We start from the raw sequence: 15546 nt of genomic DNA on the forward strand, positions 1-15546 counted from the left end.
GCCCACCAGAGGTCATCTCTGCAGGAAGCTCAGAAGGTGGAAGGCAATCTGCACACCCACCAGAGGTCATCTCTGCAGGAATTCAGAGAAGACTGGAGAGAAAATCCAAGCGGCTCTGCAGCTTCTTCTGGACTTTATGTCTGTTTATGTTTTCCAATCCATTCCTCACTCCTCTCCAGCCAAGTCTTGGGTGCTTGGAAAGAGAACATGGACCCTACAGACAACTTCCCAGTTGGCTCCTGTCCAAAACCCAGCAGTTGGCTTCTACTTGGAGGCGGGCAGAGGCCTCGCCAGCTCTGCCCATCCCTTTGGCAGCAGATGTGATGGGGCCATTATGGTTTATATTACAATTAACTTCAATATAGGTCAGTAGTGTGATTAGCCATCAAGAGAGAAAAGCTTCCTAAGGCCACCTGCAGAGAACAGGGCTGCCCCTACTGAGCCTATCAGCCTGCAAAGAGCACAGATGTCCTGTCATCCAGGCGTGGTCCCCTGGAGCACATTTAGATGAACACTCTCCGGAAAGTGAATGGCGCAGGGTACATCATTTACAGGAACACTGAAGCCCCACAGCTGGGCAGCACCAAAGGAAGAAGGTTCAAATTTGGAACCTTCAAATCCCTGCAGAGTTCAACTTGATCTATAAAATGAAAGTTTCTGGACAGACAAAAGAAAAAAAAAATCATTTTACCACAAGCACATTTGCACTCAAATACTTATGGCAGCTGAGTTCACAATCTCAAAGATGTGGAAACAACTCAAATACCCAGCAACGCATGAACGGATTAATAAACTGTTGTGTGTGTACACCATGGAACACTACTCAGCCATAGAAAAGATGGAAATTTTGCGTCTTTTGTAACAACCTGGATGGACTCACAGAACATCCTCCTAACCCAAGTATCACAAGAAGGGAAAGACACCATCACATGCAGCTGGTGCTAAATTGAAGCTAGTGAATCAACAACTGCAGGCTCCCAGGGGAGAAAAACTCAGCTGGATTCAGGTAAGGGAGAAGGTGGGAAAGGCAGGGCAGGCCCCCGCCCAGAGGGTATGAGGCAGGGGTATACTGAGGCATGCTTCCTGGGTGAAGGACACGGCTACTTTAACCTTTCAGATGTAAACTACATGACCTAATATGTACTCTTCACATTAATCTGAAATAAAAAGAAAAAGTGAAAGTTTCTGGGTAGAGCTTTGGCTTTTGACTCCAGACAACCAGTCGCTTGCTGTCTCATAAAAAGACCTGCCCTAAGGCACAAGAGTGAGGACCTACCTGGCCCCAAACTCTTCAAGAAAAAGGTGGATTGGGGAAGCAATCCCAGCATCAGCAGAGGTACTGTTTGAATTAGATGACATTTAAGCTTCCTTCTTGCCCAGGATTTTGTGAAACCCTAAAGCATCGCATTTCCTCTCCCTCCTTCCTAACCTAACTGCTGTCTCTCTGGCCCGGCACCCTCCCTATCTCAATCTCTAGCTACCGATCTCTTTTGTAAGAAACCAGTCCCGCCTGAACTCCTGACCTCAAGCTCTCCTCCTGCCTTCGCCTGCCTGCAACTTCATCTTCCCAAGATATCACTTTCCTTAAGACACTGCCCTGTTCAAAGACCCAGTCCCATCTACACCAAATGTAAATGCTTCTCTCTGTAGTTCAAAGCTTTCATGGGCCCCGCCCCCACCCCGTTAGCTCACACTACTCCAGGTAGACTGGGTTTTTACCCTATTTCACTACATTTCCACTTGGATCTTTATGTATTTTTTTAAACAATACATTTTCTAGGCCTTCAACAAAGGCACAAATATGTAAAAAAAAAAAAAAAAAAAAGATGTATTCCAGAAATAGTAAGTAAAATCATTTGCTTTGTGATTCCCATCTGGGTCGGAAATGCCATGACACCACATTTAGTCGTCACGTCTGACATCCTTAGCTCTCTGCTTTAATAATGGGGCCCAGCCCACTGAGACCCTGAATCCCCAAATCTCCTGGTCCATGTGCAATTACCAGAGATGCCCTCTGCCACCTCACATTGTCAAATTAATGAGGTTGAATCATGTGAAATCACTGGCCATTACTGTAGGTCAAAAGGGTCCAGTATTGGCAATTTCACATGATTCAACGTAATAGTTTTTCAGCCCTAACAATTCCCTCCTCTTCTCTGCCATCATCCCAGACACTCTTATGCCTCTCAGCTCACCAGCCACCTCCTGGATTGAAACAGAAGCTTCTGGGCAGCGCCTGTAGCTCAAAGGAGTAGGACACTGGCCCCATATGCCGGAGGTGGCAGGTTCAAACCCAGCCCTGGCTGAAAAAAAAAAAAAGAAGAAGCTTCTCATTGGCCTCCAACTCCCCACACACCCTGTCTGTGCATTTTCCCAGCCCATCCAGCTCAGGGTTCCCAAAACACAACATGAAACAGCGTCCTCAGGTGCCTGCGAGACATACCTCAAAACTCACAGCGTAGCTCCCCAGGCTGTCTACAATCTCCATCTGACTTGCTTTTCCAAATTTACCTCTTCAGTTTACCTCCAACCCTCACTGGAAGAAGCTTTTACTCATCAGTCATTCTGCCCACCTGCGTAGCCATACACTTCCTACATGTGACTTTATCCTGACTACCACTTAAAAGAATTTTTTAGTGTTCAGAGCAGCTTTAGGTTCATGGCAAAACTGAGAAGAAAGTACGGAGAGTTCTCTCTTATTCCCTTAGTTCCAGACCGTCCACAGTCCACGTCAGATGCATTTGTTAGAATCGATAAACCAACTTTGACACATGAGCAGCAACCATAAAGAAGTGTACTTTAATAAGCAAGGTGTCTAGCCCGGCGTTGTGGCAGGCACCTGTAGTCCCAGCTACTTGGGAGGCTGAGGCAGGAGAATCGCCTAAGCCCAGGAGTTGGGGGTTGCTATGAGCTGTGACTCCGCAGCACTCTACCAAGGGCAATAAAGTGAGACTCTGTCTCTAAAAAAAATCAAAATAAAAATAAGCAATATGTCCCCCCACCTTCTTTTTTTTTTTTTTTTTTTTTTGGAAAAAAGATCTAGACAGTGTTAAAGACTATCCAGGGAAAAGTAATTCTCTCCTAGCCCTTGACCCTGCCCCCAAGCCTCCCTCTCCAGAGGTATAGTCTATGTGTGCAATTATGCTTATGCAACTTTAATACAAATGTAGCACACCACATGCTGTAATGAACTTTAATTTTTTCCTCTTAATAATACATATTGAAGATTGTTCAATATCAATACAAATTAAGCTGTTTCATTCTTTTTAATAACATTCTGCAGAGTCACCTAAAATATGTATTTATATCTTCAAACATCCCCTATTGATGGGTATAGGGAACTTTTTAAACTGTAGACTTCCAGGCTTCATCCAAAAACTATTAATAAGAATGTCAAGGCCAAAGCTCCCACCTACTCAGGAGGCTGAGGTGAGAAGATCGCGTGAGCTCAGGAGTTTGAGGCTGTAGTGAGGTACAATGATGCCACTGTACTCATTTGGGAGACTGACTCTGTCTCAAATTAAAAAAAAAAAATCAAAAGGTGGATCTGGGAATTTGTATTTTATATCTCCTCTTCTCTAGGCTACTCCCATGTGGGCATCTCATAAGACTAGCTTACAAAGCAATAAAATAGTGTCCATCCTTCTAATTTTCCAAATGAGAAAACTGGGCAGAAAGATGTAAAGATTCTCTGTCTCAGAGAAAAGAAGCTGCAGGCAGATGTAACAGTACAACAGAGTTCCCAGAATAGAAACTGTGGATGAATTAATCCACCCAGGCTGCACACCATAAAAATGTGACCATGATAAGTAAAGCCAAATATCAGAGTCTGTTCATCAAGAAATTTTAAGTGATAATTTTCTTGCAGAACAGTCACCGATGTTCATAATGTGAAGACTCTGTAGTGCCTTCTGAGTCATTGAAGGAATATTAAGGCAGTGTCATCGCAGCTTTAATGAGAAGTGTATTTAACCAGACTCTAGGCTTGGCTATTCTCAATAAACAGTGTATTAAATTAACTTACAATTCATTAGAGTTGTTTCTGGATGTTCTGTAAAAATAGGAATTTGCTGTATATCTGCACAAGGCAAGTTCTAGAAAGATCTTGGTATCCACAAATGTCTAGTTTCTACTTAAACAATGACTCTCTATTGAGACAGGCCTTTAAGCTCAGTTCTTTGGGCTATAAAATAAGGATAATGATATCCATACTATCCAACACGTCCTGGGGTTGCTGTAAGATAATTTATATGGCAGTATTTTGAAAAGTATAACTTTTATAAAGAATAACATAATAGCACTTTATCACTTTTAAAGATAACTCATGTTGTCCAACAAAATGCTCTGAGATGGAAGATTTGCCCTAGGCCAAATTGACTAATATCACCCATAAATCCTGCTTTAAATTTGTAAAACTCTTTTTGACCTATGAAAGTAATATAATCATGCATAGTAAAACATGCATGTATAGTAAAAACAAGTCCAAAGTCATGAGGATACAAAATGAAAAATAATAATATGATATATCTGAATTGATGGCAATAAATTGACAGCCCTTACCATATGCCATACATTATTCTAAATACTCCTCAGAGCAACCCTTTAAGGTATGTTACTATTATTATCCCCATTTCATAGAGGGTAAAACTGAGGCACAAAGAAGCTTAGTAACCTTCCCAAGGTATACAGCTATTAAGTGGCAGAGCCAGTTTTCTGTGATCACCCCAAAATACTAGTCTTATTTTCCAAGGGTGACAACTGTTTAACAATTAATTGCATATATGTATTAGTTTTCTATTTCTGCATAACAAATTACCCTAAAATTTAAAAGCTTAAAACAATAAGCATTTACTAACTCACAGGTTTTGTGGATCAGGAAGCAGACTATAGCTCAGCTGAGTGCCTCTGTCTCAAGATCTCTTACCAGATTACAGTCAAGATATTGGTCATGGTGCAGTCACACCTGAAGATTCAGCCTGGGAAGGGTCTGCTTTAAGTACATTCCTGTGGTTGCTGGTGGGTCTCAGTTTCTCATGAGGTATTCACGTGAGAGGCTCAAGTGCTCAAGACCAGCAGCAGAGGGCTTCCTGAGTTTCTCACTGCAGGACTGCCATATTCAGTCCATTAGAAACAAGTCACAGCGTCCAAATCACATTCAAGGGGAAGGAGTTACACAAACAGGCAGAGGTCATTGAGGGCCATTTTAAAGACAGGCTAGTTTTTATATGCATAAGAAAGTTACAGAAGACTGTAACTTTTTTTATTGGTCTGTAATGTTTTTGGTATTTTAATAACATTTATTGTTTTAGTAATTATATATTTATTTCATTTTATTTCAGATTAATATAAAGATACATACAATTAGCTTATATTGTTTGCATTTGTTAGGAAAAGTCCAAGCTGTATTTGAGTCCTTCACCCAAGAGGTGTGCCATCTACCCCTACATTGTACCTGTCAGGTGGGAGCTTACTCTGCCACTATTTGTTGTTCATCTACTAGTTTCAAATTAGTATCAAGTACATAGACTGTCTATAACTTTTTAACAAAAATGCTATCCCTTGCATTTTGCCTTTATAGATATCAAAGTGATCCCCTGTGTGTTATAACTAGAATTCCGTTGTGCAGAAGTTGTGCAACTTCATGAACAAGTCCCCTGTTGATAGACACACAGGTTATTTCAAGCTAAACATCCCTTTCGCTGACTTGCCAAGTGTGTAATGAACATCTCTTGTTAGCTATTGGGAGCACAGAGATGCCCTCAAAACATGCTCAGCCTCGAGGGTGAAAACACAACTAAATAAGCTATGGTGAAAGGCCCTGGCAGGTGCCACTGTGGAAGTGAACACAGGTGTCACATAAGCCCAAAAGAGGGTCTGAGCATGCCAAAAGTAAGGCCACCATCTCCTTTTCCACAGAGGAGTAAACTGAGTCACAACTTCCCATTGGTTTCACCCACACCTTCCATGAAAACATGTGCTATAGTTGTGACCAGCCCTGAAAAAGACTTAGGCTGGGCAGGCTTGTAGATCATGCCCAGATTCTACAATTCTAATAAATGCTCCAGAAAATGAAGTCAACTGGAGAGAGAAAAAAAATCAGTCAAGCAAATAGGTTGGAATTCTGGAGACCAAATAATTGAATACATTTCACTTGTCAGTCAAGTCAAGGTTTTGGCTTTTTTTAGTCACTGGGCAAATTAGTTCATGTGATATTTTTATGGAGTTTTGGGTTTTGTTTTTTTGTTTGTTTGTTTGTTTTTTGAGACAGAGTCTCACTATGTCGCCCTGGGTAGAGTGCCATGGCGTCACCAGCTCACAGCAACCTCCAACTCTTGGGCTTAAGCAATTCTCTTGCCTCAGCCTCCCAGATACCTGGGACTACAGGCACCACCCACAATGCCTGGCTATTTTCTGGTTGCAATTATCATTGTTGTTTAGCTGGCCCAGGCCGGGCTCGAACCCACCAGCCTCTGTGCATATGGCTGGCACCGTAACCAGCACCATAACCACTGGGCTACAGGTGCCAAGCCTGGATTTTTTTTTTTTTTTTTTTGGCCGGGGCCGGGCTTGAACCCAATACCCCTGGTATATGGGGCCAATGCCCTACTCCTTAAGCCACAGGCACTGCTCCCTGGAGGTTTTTTTTGTTTTTTTTTTTTAAGACAAAGTCTTAGACTGTTGCCTTGTGTGGAGTGCTGTAGTATCATAGCTCATAGCAACCTCAAACTCCTGGACTTGAGCAATACTCTTGCCTCAGTCTCCCAAGTAGCTGGGACCACAGGTGCCCACCACAACACCCGGCTAATGTTTCTATTTTAATAGAGACCAGGTCTCAGTCTTGCTCAGGCTGGTCTCCAACTCCTGATCTCAAGCAATGTACCTGCCTCAGCCTCCCAGAGTGCTGGGTGGAGCTTTTCTCCAAAGAGAAATTCTCTTTCATTTCATTCTCATCATATGGTAATTTTTCTTTTGTCTACCTAAGAAGGATATATTAAAGAATTGACCTAATGTTTATTGTTGAATTGGTCTCTAGGCAGTCAAGAGGTGACAAGGCCCTGGAGTTGATGTCACAGAGGGGGTGGACTTCAAGTTGCCGTCCCTCCTCATGTGTCCTGGGAACATCACAGCAACTGGGTCCAACTCCACTTTTCAAATCAGTTCCACTCATCTCTAAAAAAGGAACATCCTTCTTAGGGTTGACTATTTTGTGACAAATGAGTATTCACTTTTTCAAGAAATGCCTCCTATAAAATCCATTTTATTTTTACATATACATGTGTTTATTAGGTTTCCACTTTTTGCCTTCACAAAATTAAAAAGGCTTAAAATTTAATAACAATAACAATGTTTAAGAAAAGGACTAGAAACAAAAACCTCATAAAGAATGAATGAAGATATAAAATCCATTTTTAATGGAGCAGTAAAAATATCAGTGCTGGGTTTGGATAGGCCCAAGTTTGGAAGCCTAAATATGATGCTTACTGTGGCCATAAGTAAATCATTTCTCTTGTCTCTACCTCAGTTTTCTTATCTTTTAAATGGGTTTACTCCTACCTACCTCATTGAGTTAGACTAATGGAAACCCCTTAGCACAGTGGAGGAGCTTGCTAAACTATGGAAATAGGTGCTGACATATACTAGGCCAATGTGAGTTATGTCTAATTCTCCTTCACTCAACCTTCCGGAAAGCAGGTTGGTCTTAACAGTGAGGGAAGAGAACCATTAGCACTTTAAGCATCACTGAGGGACCAGATCAGACTTTGACTAGGCTAGAGAAGGAAAGCAGGCAAAGGGATGCAGGGTCCAGTGTTAGGAAGGCCCTTATTCCATAGCTAGGGAGGAAATGACCCCCTGAAGGTAACAGTGAATGAGTGTATCCAGCTCTTCCCAAGTTACCTTGCCCCATAAACCTTTCAGGACAACTATCAGCCAGTGCATCAGCCAGCAGGTTCCAAACCACTCTGAGAGGGGACATATTTGTTCATATTTCTTAAAGAGGTTAGACTTAAAGAGATAAAAGCTCTGCATCACTTACCGACTGAAATTCATTGAATATACCACAGCTTTTCCCAAGAGCCAATTTTGGTAGGATAAGAGGGACTCGCGAAATAGGAGAAGGTAGAAGGCTGTAGGCACAGACCCATCTGGGGAATTGTGAGTGCTGCTCTATAAATTTTGGCTCAGGGAACTGGACAGGAGGGAAAGAGCGCTAACCAAAGTTAGAAAACCAGGGTCCGAGCCTGGGGCTGGGGTTGTGTTCCAAGTAGTGCTTGTTTCACTGCAAATAGGGACAATAAAATATCAGGGCTGCCTGCCTTGTGGTTGTGGAAAAGATCCCAGGAGAGAATGGAAATGCAAGTCTATTGAACAGTCTGTGTATACATTATTATTATGAATTGAGTGCAATCTACTACTCTGGTGAATAGAGAGTCCTTGGTTGTGACCTCCTGTGCTCAGATATCAGCCTCAACTTGCCCCACAGTGTTTCTGATATAACTAGACCTATACTAGATAATGGACAATCCCAGACACCACTAAGGAGCAGTGGCACTTAAATGTCAGTATAATGCCACCAATTTCAAGGCAATGAATGAAGAGCAGAGAAGATACATTTACTTTGCCCACATCAGGGTTTCTCAACCCTGAACCAGGTAATTCACTATGATAGGTCCAGCAGCACCCCTGGCCTTATGCACTAGATGCCAGGACCACTACCCATTTTTATCATAACCTAAAATTTCACCAGAGATTGTCAAATGGCTGGGCAGGGAAGGGTGGAAAAGTCACCATACTGAGAACCACTGTTCTACATAAAGGAAGAAAACATGGAACAATAATTAGAAGAAGCATCTGCTAGCTGGTATTTTGTTGTTTCAGAAAGAGGTTACAGAGAGGTAGAGAAGTACAAAAAGAAGTTGCAAGAAGCTGGAAGGCATGAATGTAGCACCTGTTCTCCTTCTAGCTGGAGGACTGTCACCTCCCTAATCAGCAGGCACATCCACAGTAGTCCTTGGGAAACCTAAGGTACGGGACAAAAGGCTTAACTTAGACCCAAAGCTTATGCCATCTAATATGTGATATCACCAGCATGTGCTCACGTTCCCTGCTGGTGACAGGGGCCTAGGTTTAGCAGGGGAAACCCATGTTAGAGAGCAGTTTCTCCTCTTAAGAAGCCTAATGTTAATAATATTATATATCCCAAAACTTCATATCAACAAAGAAAACCTCTCACTGTGGAGAAATATAGGCCATCCAAAGGTATGTTGGCAGCCTTAAAATCTGATCTTTTTTCATTTTCCAAAGCAGCACGTGGACCACAATAAAATCTTATAAGAATGTATAAGCACCTCTGAGATGGGTTTCCTTGCATCATCTGTAATCATTCTGTTAAAGCAGAAAAGTTGCAAAGAAAGTGTAAAACGAATCTTGGTTCTGTTCTAGGCATTTCCAGACAGCTGAAGGAAAGGGGGACTTGGACTTGGTAATATCTTTCCTTGCCAGGCCTCAGCTAACCTCCCGTCCTTGAGGGAGAAGCAAAGGGGGTAAACACTGCCTGGGAACTTTCCAGAGTTGAAGATGATGCCAGAAATTTTCCAGGCAGGGCCACTCCTTTTTCTCCTCCCACCCAGAGGCCTGCCTACTGCCTATACACAGAGTCATTTAAACCAAACACAACAGGGCTTACGTAGACAGGGACTAAATTACCAAATAAAAACACAGAAGGGAAAAGAGAGACCACCAAGATGGTCACTCTTTGAATTTACCTGCTAAGATTAAAATGAACACCTGCCACATTCTGGTCAAATACTGTTCTCTAAAGGCAGCTCAGCCAGGAAGTTTGCTGGAAATTCAGTGGCATGGTCTGGTCTGGTCATTCCTAAACACTCTCTAGAAGGCAGAGTTCAGGTCAAGTGAAAGCACATGGCCCCTTTCCTTGACAAAGCCCCACAGCCAGGGAGCAGGTGTAGCCTGCCAAAAGCAAACAAAAACCTCCTTCAGACAACAACAAACAGTTGCAGCCTGTCAGCACCAATTAGCCTGCCCCAGGAGCAGAAGCCTATTAAGACCAGTGCTCAAATCCAGCAAGGTCCTCTGCAAGCAAAAACTGTCATCCCTTCTTCATTCTTCCTGACTCTCTCTCACTAGAAACTCACTACAGGGCACAGACCAGCGTCTCCATGCCACAGACCAGGCTCACACGTCAGACCCACTATACTATTAGGGGCCCATCCTGGGTGGAATTATGACTTTCCTGAGCCATTAGGAAGGCACTTTTACCTTTGTGGGCCCCTTCCTCAGTAACAATATTCACATTATATTTTATTTTGGATGTAACTTTAAATACTTCAGTATTTCATTTTCTTAATGTCTCAGGCAAAATTGACTGAGTTTTCATGAGGCTAAAAATTAACATTTCCTTTGAATGTTTTAATTTCCTTTTTATCCTTATAATTTTCCCGAAGCCCTAAAAATATCACAGGCCCTAGGCACCATGCCTACTGTAATAGACACTTGCACAAAAATAATAAAAATACTGTTACCCAGACAAACACAACTCTGTATTCTTAAAGTTCATTCTATTGATAAAATACCCACATAACATGCCTGGGAATTACATATTTTAACTCGGCATTTAAAAATGATTTCTAGAGGCTTTACAAAAGTGTCACCACACAAGATAGATTTTCTTCAATATTTTATTTATATAGAAATACTTAAAAAATGAAGTAGCACCATTACTTAAGTTTTACCTTTATTATGTAGAACTTTAAATGTCAGAAAAATAAAACTCTTGATACAATTTCAAATCTTGTCTCAGCAAATATAATATTAGTATTTGACCATGAGGTTAAAGGCCCTTTATTATAAAATAAAATATACTTTGTTTTTTAAACTTTGCTCAGTAAAGTACATTTAAGCTCAAGTAACATCACCTACATATACATAAACAAGTGGTAAACAAATGTATTAAAATAGAAATACTAAAACTATAGTGGTGCAACAGAAGTTTTGTAACTTGCACTGAATTCTATTTATACAAATGTTAGAAAGCATCAACAGTCCTTTTGACATGTTTATACATTTCCGTTTTTTGTAATAATATAGAATAAAATATGCTTTATATCACTGAATAGAAAATATGCTGGGTGAAGCAGATCTAGAAGATTTGTCTGAACCTATAAAATCTCCATCCCAACAGAATACTGTTCAAAACATTACACATTTTATGGTTTGTAATTCCGTCACAATTGTGTGATTATTAAAATAATACAGTGTTCTTTGCCATAAGGCCATACTAAAATAAAAAGATTTAACCCAGCTACAAAAAAGTTCACTGAACTTAAATTAAAATACTTGTAAACATCTTTGCAATATGAAATATAATTTTTCAAGTCAAAAAAGAATAAAATACTTCAATCTGTATTAATGCAATTTCTCTTTAAAACTTTTAAACGTTTTTAATATATAAGAGATATGTTACAGTTTCTTTAACTTTAATAAAGCTGCAGTATCCTGGTTTCTCAGGAACTCCTGGCCCTTCCACAAACATTCAAAAAGGATCCACTGTGGTCTAGAATGAGCATCGTAGGAACCCACCCACAAAGGGACACACTAAACACTCCACACATCCCATAGCACTATTATTATCATCTTCATCATAATTATTGTTCACTTTTTTCCTACTTTAAGAAAATGGAAAACTTGTGGGGTTTTCTTCTTTTGGAAGCTTCCTATTAAGTACAGTGTAAAAACTATCATTACTAGAATGTTGCCGTTCCTATTATTTATAGAGCATGCATTTCAGGTGGTTCAGAGGTTTCCCAGGCTACAGTCCTCTTGTTGCAGATATCCTGGCAAGTTCCTTTGTTTAAAAATTAAAATTCAAAAATGAGTGGATACTACAGCTTCCCAAGCTCCTCTTGGATGTCAGAGCGGGAGTGGGGGAGAGAAGGTGGGGCACCAGGGAGGCGGCAGGCGCTGGGGAGCGAGGCTGGAGGGAGGGGTGGTACCCCTTCCCCTCACTGTGCGCGCAAAGGCGCACTGCCTTCAGGAAAAGATGCGGATAGCCTGAGTGACCGCGGCATGGCAGACCGGGCACTCGGGCTCGCTCTTCTCGCAGATTCGGTTGGCACACTCCATGCAGAAGAGATTGTGGCCGCAGGGCACCAACGCAGCGATCACTTCGCTTTCGAAGCACACAGAGCAGTCGCGGCTGCCCTTCCGACGCAGCCCGGAGGAAGAGGAGGAAGAGCTGGAGGAGGAGCTGGACGACGAGGAGGAGCCCGACGTGTCCGACGGTTGCAAGCCCGGCAGCTGTGCCCCCAGCCCGTTAGCATAGGCGGCGTAGGCCAGGCCTCCTCCACCTGGGTCGCTGCGCACCCGGCGAGCCAAGTGGTGCTCGCTAGCCCCCGGGGCCATGTGCAAGGGCGGGGACAAGCGCGGGCAGCTGGTGCCCGGAAGTAGCCTGCGGTGCACCAGCAGCCCCAGGTTGGTGTTGGAGGGCGCACTGGCGCCACCTCCGGGAAAGACAACGGAGGAGGACGAAGCAGACGAAGAAGCAGAAGAAGAGCAGGAAGAGGACACCGGAGCTGCAGGTCCGCCTCCCGGAGACCGCTCGAACTGGGCCCAGAGAAGCGGTGCCCCGGGTGGGGGGGCAGGAGCTGGGTCGAAAGTGGGCTGTAGCTCGGAGCAGCCGTCGGGGGATGGCACTGAGGCTTCTCCCGTCGTGTAGGTGTACCCATTGCCGTTGTTGTTGTTCCCGTTGTGCGCGAAGCTGAGCGCAGGGCTAGGAGGGCTGTAGTCCGCTAGACGCGGGGTGGCGGCCGCACTGCCGCCGGTCCCACCACCGAAGTAGGAGTCCGTGGAAGCGCTGCCAAGCGAGCTGGAGCTGTCGTTGCGGTAGCTGGAGAAGGGCTTGCGGCCCGGGGTGGGAGTGATGCTGGGAGTGGGCTTGCTCCAGAGGCTGCCTGGGCCGGACCCGCCGGACCCGTGATGCAGATCAAAGCCCACATCGGTGCCGTTGGCGTGAAAGTCGTTCTCGTCTGTGAGCTCAATAATGCCGCCGGTACGTAAAGCAATGTGCGCCTCGATCTCCTCGCGAGCCCGATCCACGTTCTCCGGCATGCCGGTAACCTCGAACACCGGTTCCTTGTCCCGGCTGGGCGTCACGATGTACGTGTGCGTCTGCTGCTGAATGCGCTTGATCGTGGCTCCCTTGGGCCCCACGACGAGCCCCACCACGCGGTAGGGCACCCGCACTTGAATGGTGGTCTGCCCCGGCAGGTTGGGCGGCCCGGGCACCGCGCCGTTAAGGGCGGTGTTCTTATTCCGGGAGGCACGGATCATGGAGAAGTGCTCGGCAGCGGAGATGATCTCCCTCCGAGCCATGGCCACATCCTCCTTCCTGCCCGTCACAACAAAGACTGGCTCCTCCCCGCGAACCGGGGTCTTGATATAAGTGTTGGTCTTCGCCCGCAGCGCTTTGATTTTACAACCTGGGAGCCGAAGTGCAGGGGAGGGAATGGGAGAGAGAGACAGACACGCCCATTATCCTGGGTTAACCGCGGAGATCGGGGACAGCCCGCGCCCAAGACAGCCCGACTGGAGATGGGCGGAAAGGGGGCGTGTCCCTCACTGACCCGGGGCAGCACCACCGACTGGGTAGAAGGTTCCACTCGCTAGGCGCTCGAGGAACAGCCCATTGGCTGCTCAGCCCTCCCTGTAGTCTTCCCTAGCCAAACCCAAGAATCTCAGAAAAGTCAACTGGGGAGATGCCACTGGGATCCAGCTGGGCGCGCCGTCCGCCTTGAAAACACAGCGAAGGGGTTCGGGGAAGGCAGACGCGGCCGCGATTCCTCCGAACAGTTGGACTAGGGCGGAGGGGGGGGGGAGGTGAGTCCCGGGACCCATTGTTCCTCCTCTGGGCTCCATTCCGCTTTGCAGAAATCCAGAATCCTCCTCCCATCCGATGCTCACTCCACCTCCTTCCCCCTCCTTCAGGACTGATCAAAGGTCCCCTCCCCCAAGCATCTTATATTTAAATTATCTTTTCTGCGGGAGGGCTAGGCTGGGGGCGCTAAGGAAGAAGGCAGTGATTTTAGCAGGAGAAAGTGCATCCCGCCCTAGCAGCAGCGCGGCTCTGGGAGACAGCTTGCCTGCACTTTCTTTGTCTCGGGTCCCGGCCCATCGCGCGGCTCTTCCTCCCTCCCCAAGGCTCTCCGCGCCGCAGTTCCCGAACCCGCACACGCCTTCCCCACGAGGCGGTGGCCCTAGACCCTACAACGCCTCCCAGCTCCCCATCCCTACCGAACCCACCTTGCCGCCCCACGATCTCGGCAACATGCTCGGAACTCGGCACTGGCACGCACTCGGTCATGTTCACGCTCTTCTTCCGCGGCTCGCTATCGTACAGAGAGGCGCCCTCGTCACTGTCCAGCCCCAGCAGGGAGAGCTGATCGAGTGCGAGCTGCAGGGCTCTTTGGTCATCCAGGGTCTCTCCACCGCTGCTGCCGCCGCCGCCACTGCCGCCTCCCCCGCCGCCTCCTCCCCCGCCGCCGCCGCTGCCGTTGCGCTCCAGGTCTGCAAACAGCGAGCTGGGCATCGCTTGGCCGTGCGCGCCGCGCCCCCGCTGGCCCTCGGCTCGGGGGAGAGAAGCTGCGGCCACAAAGGCAGCCGGGAAGCGGGTGGTCAGGGGCGGGGAGGCTGGCCGGCTGCAGAGGGCTCCGTTGCTCCTTTCTCAGTGCCCGGAGGAGTAGGTCGCTCCTTGCGGTCCTCACTGGGCAGTGGCTGCAGGCAGGAGCCCCCGCCTGGGTCCCCACCCCAGATCTGCTGGCGGGTGGGGTGGGGGCAGAGCTCGAGCGGAGGCCGCGCGTGCCCCCCGAGTGCCCGGCTGGCTGGCCACAATGCCGAGCGAAAAGCGAGCAGGCGAGCGACAGCAGCGTTTCTTTAAGGAGCCCCTCCCCGCTCCTCTACTCCCTCCCTCCCTCCCTCCCGCCCGCCCTCACTCAGCGCTTTTTCCTCCTCTCCTCCCCGCCTCTTGACTGAGCCTCTGCAGCCAGACAGCTCGGGAGGGGGACTAGGGAGGAGCAACGTCACCGGCGGGAGCTGACACTACAATGCTACTGACACTATCGCTGGGGGAGGCGATTGGCGCGCGCCAGGCCGGGGGCGGGCAGAGGCCGCGGGTTGAGCGAGACGAGAGCGAGCGTCACCCCCCCCACCCCCGCGCTCACCGCAGCCCGCCCCGTCCTCCTCCCGGCCGCGCCCCTCCCCCGCCGCCGCTAACGCCCCTCTTTGTTGTCTAATGCGGGGCTGGCAAGCTCCGGACACTTGTATGTACCTATCAACCGAGGACAATCACTGTCCCCAAGTCTCCTCCCTTGCCAAACTGAGAAAAAAAAAGTATGATGCTGGGTGGCCGGCTCTGAAAAAGCGGTCCTTAGAAAGTCCCGTTAGTGGCTCCAACTAAACCATCTGTGTAGCCAAAGATATCACTAGGAGAAGGGTCTGTTGTCTGTCCAAAAGGGCGGCTGAGCCCTTGAACAT

The 15546-nt window shown here is 46.6% G+C and overlaps 1 protein-coding gene across 1 annotated transcript; it reads right to left on the bottom strand.

The window, feature by feature from the left end:
* Positions 1-10683: 10683 nt before the first annotated feature.
* MEX3B (mex-3 RNA binding family member B) lies at positions 10684-15037 on the bottom strand. The gene is made up of 2 exons (XM_003784589.3): positions 14317-15037; positions 10684-13496 (listed from the first exon to the last, which is right to left on the bottom strand). Exons 1-2 carry the CDS (start codon positions 14600-14602, stop codon positions 12049-12051), a joined length of 1734 nt encoding a protein of 577 aa, XP_003784637.1. The 5' UTR covers positions 14603-15037; the 3' UTR covers positions 10684-12048.
* Between the last annotated feature and the right edge of the window lie 509 nt (positions 15038-15546).

Source organism: Otolemur garnettii, unplaced genomic scaffold (assembly GCF_000181295.1).
Source record: "Otolemur garnettii isolate 467f Iridium unplaced genomic scaffold, OtoGar3 scaffold00011, whole genome shotgun sequence".
Lineage (NCBI taxonomy): Eukaryota > Metazoa > Chordata > Mammalia > Primates > Galagidae > Otolemur > Otolemur garnettii.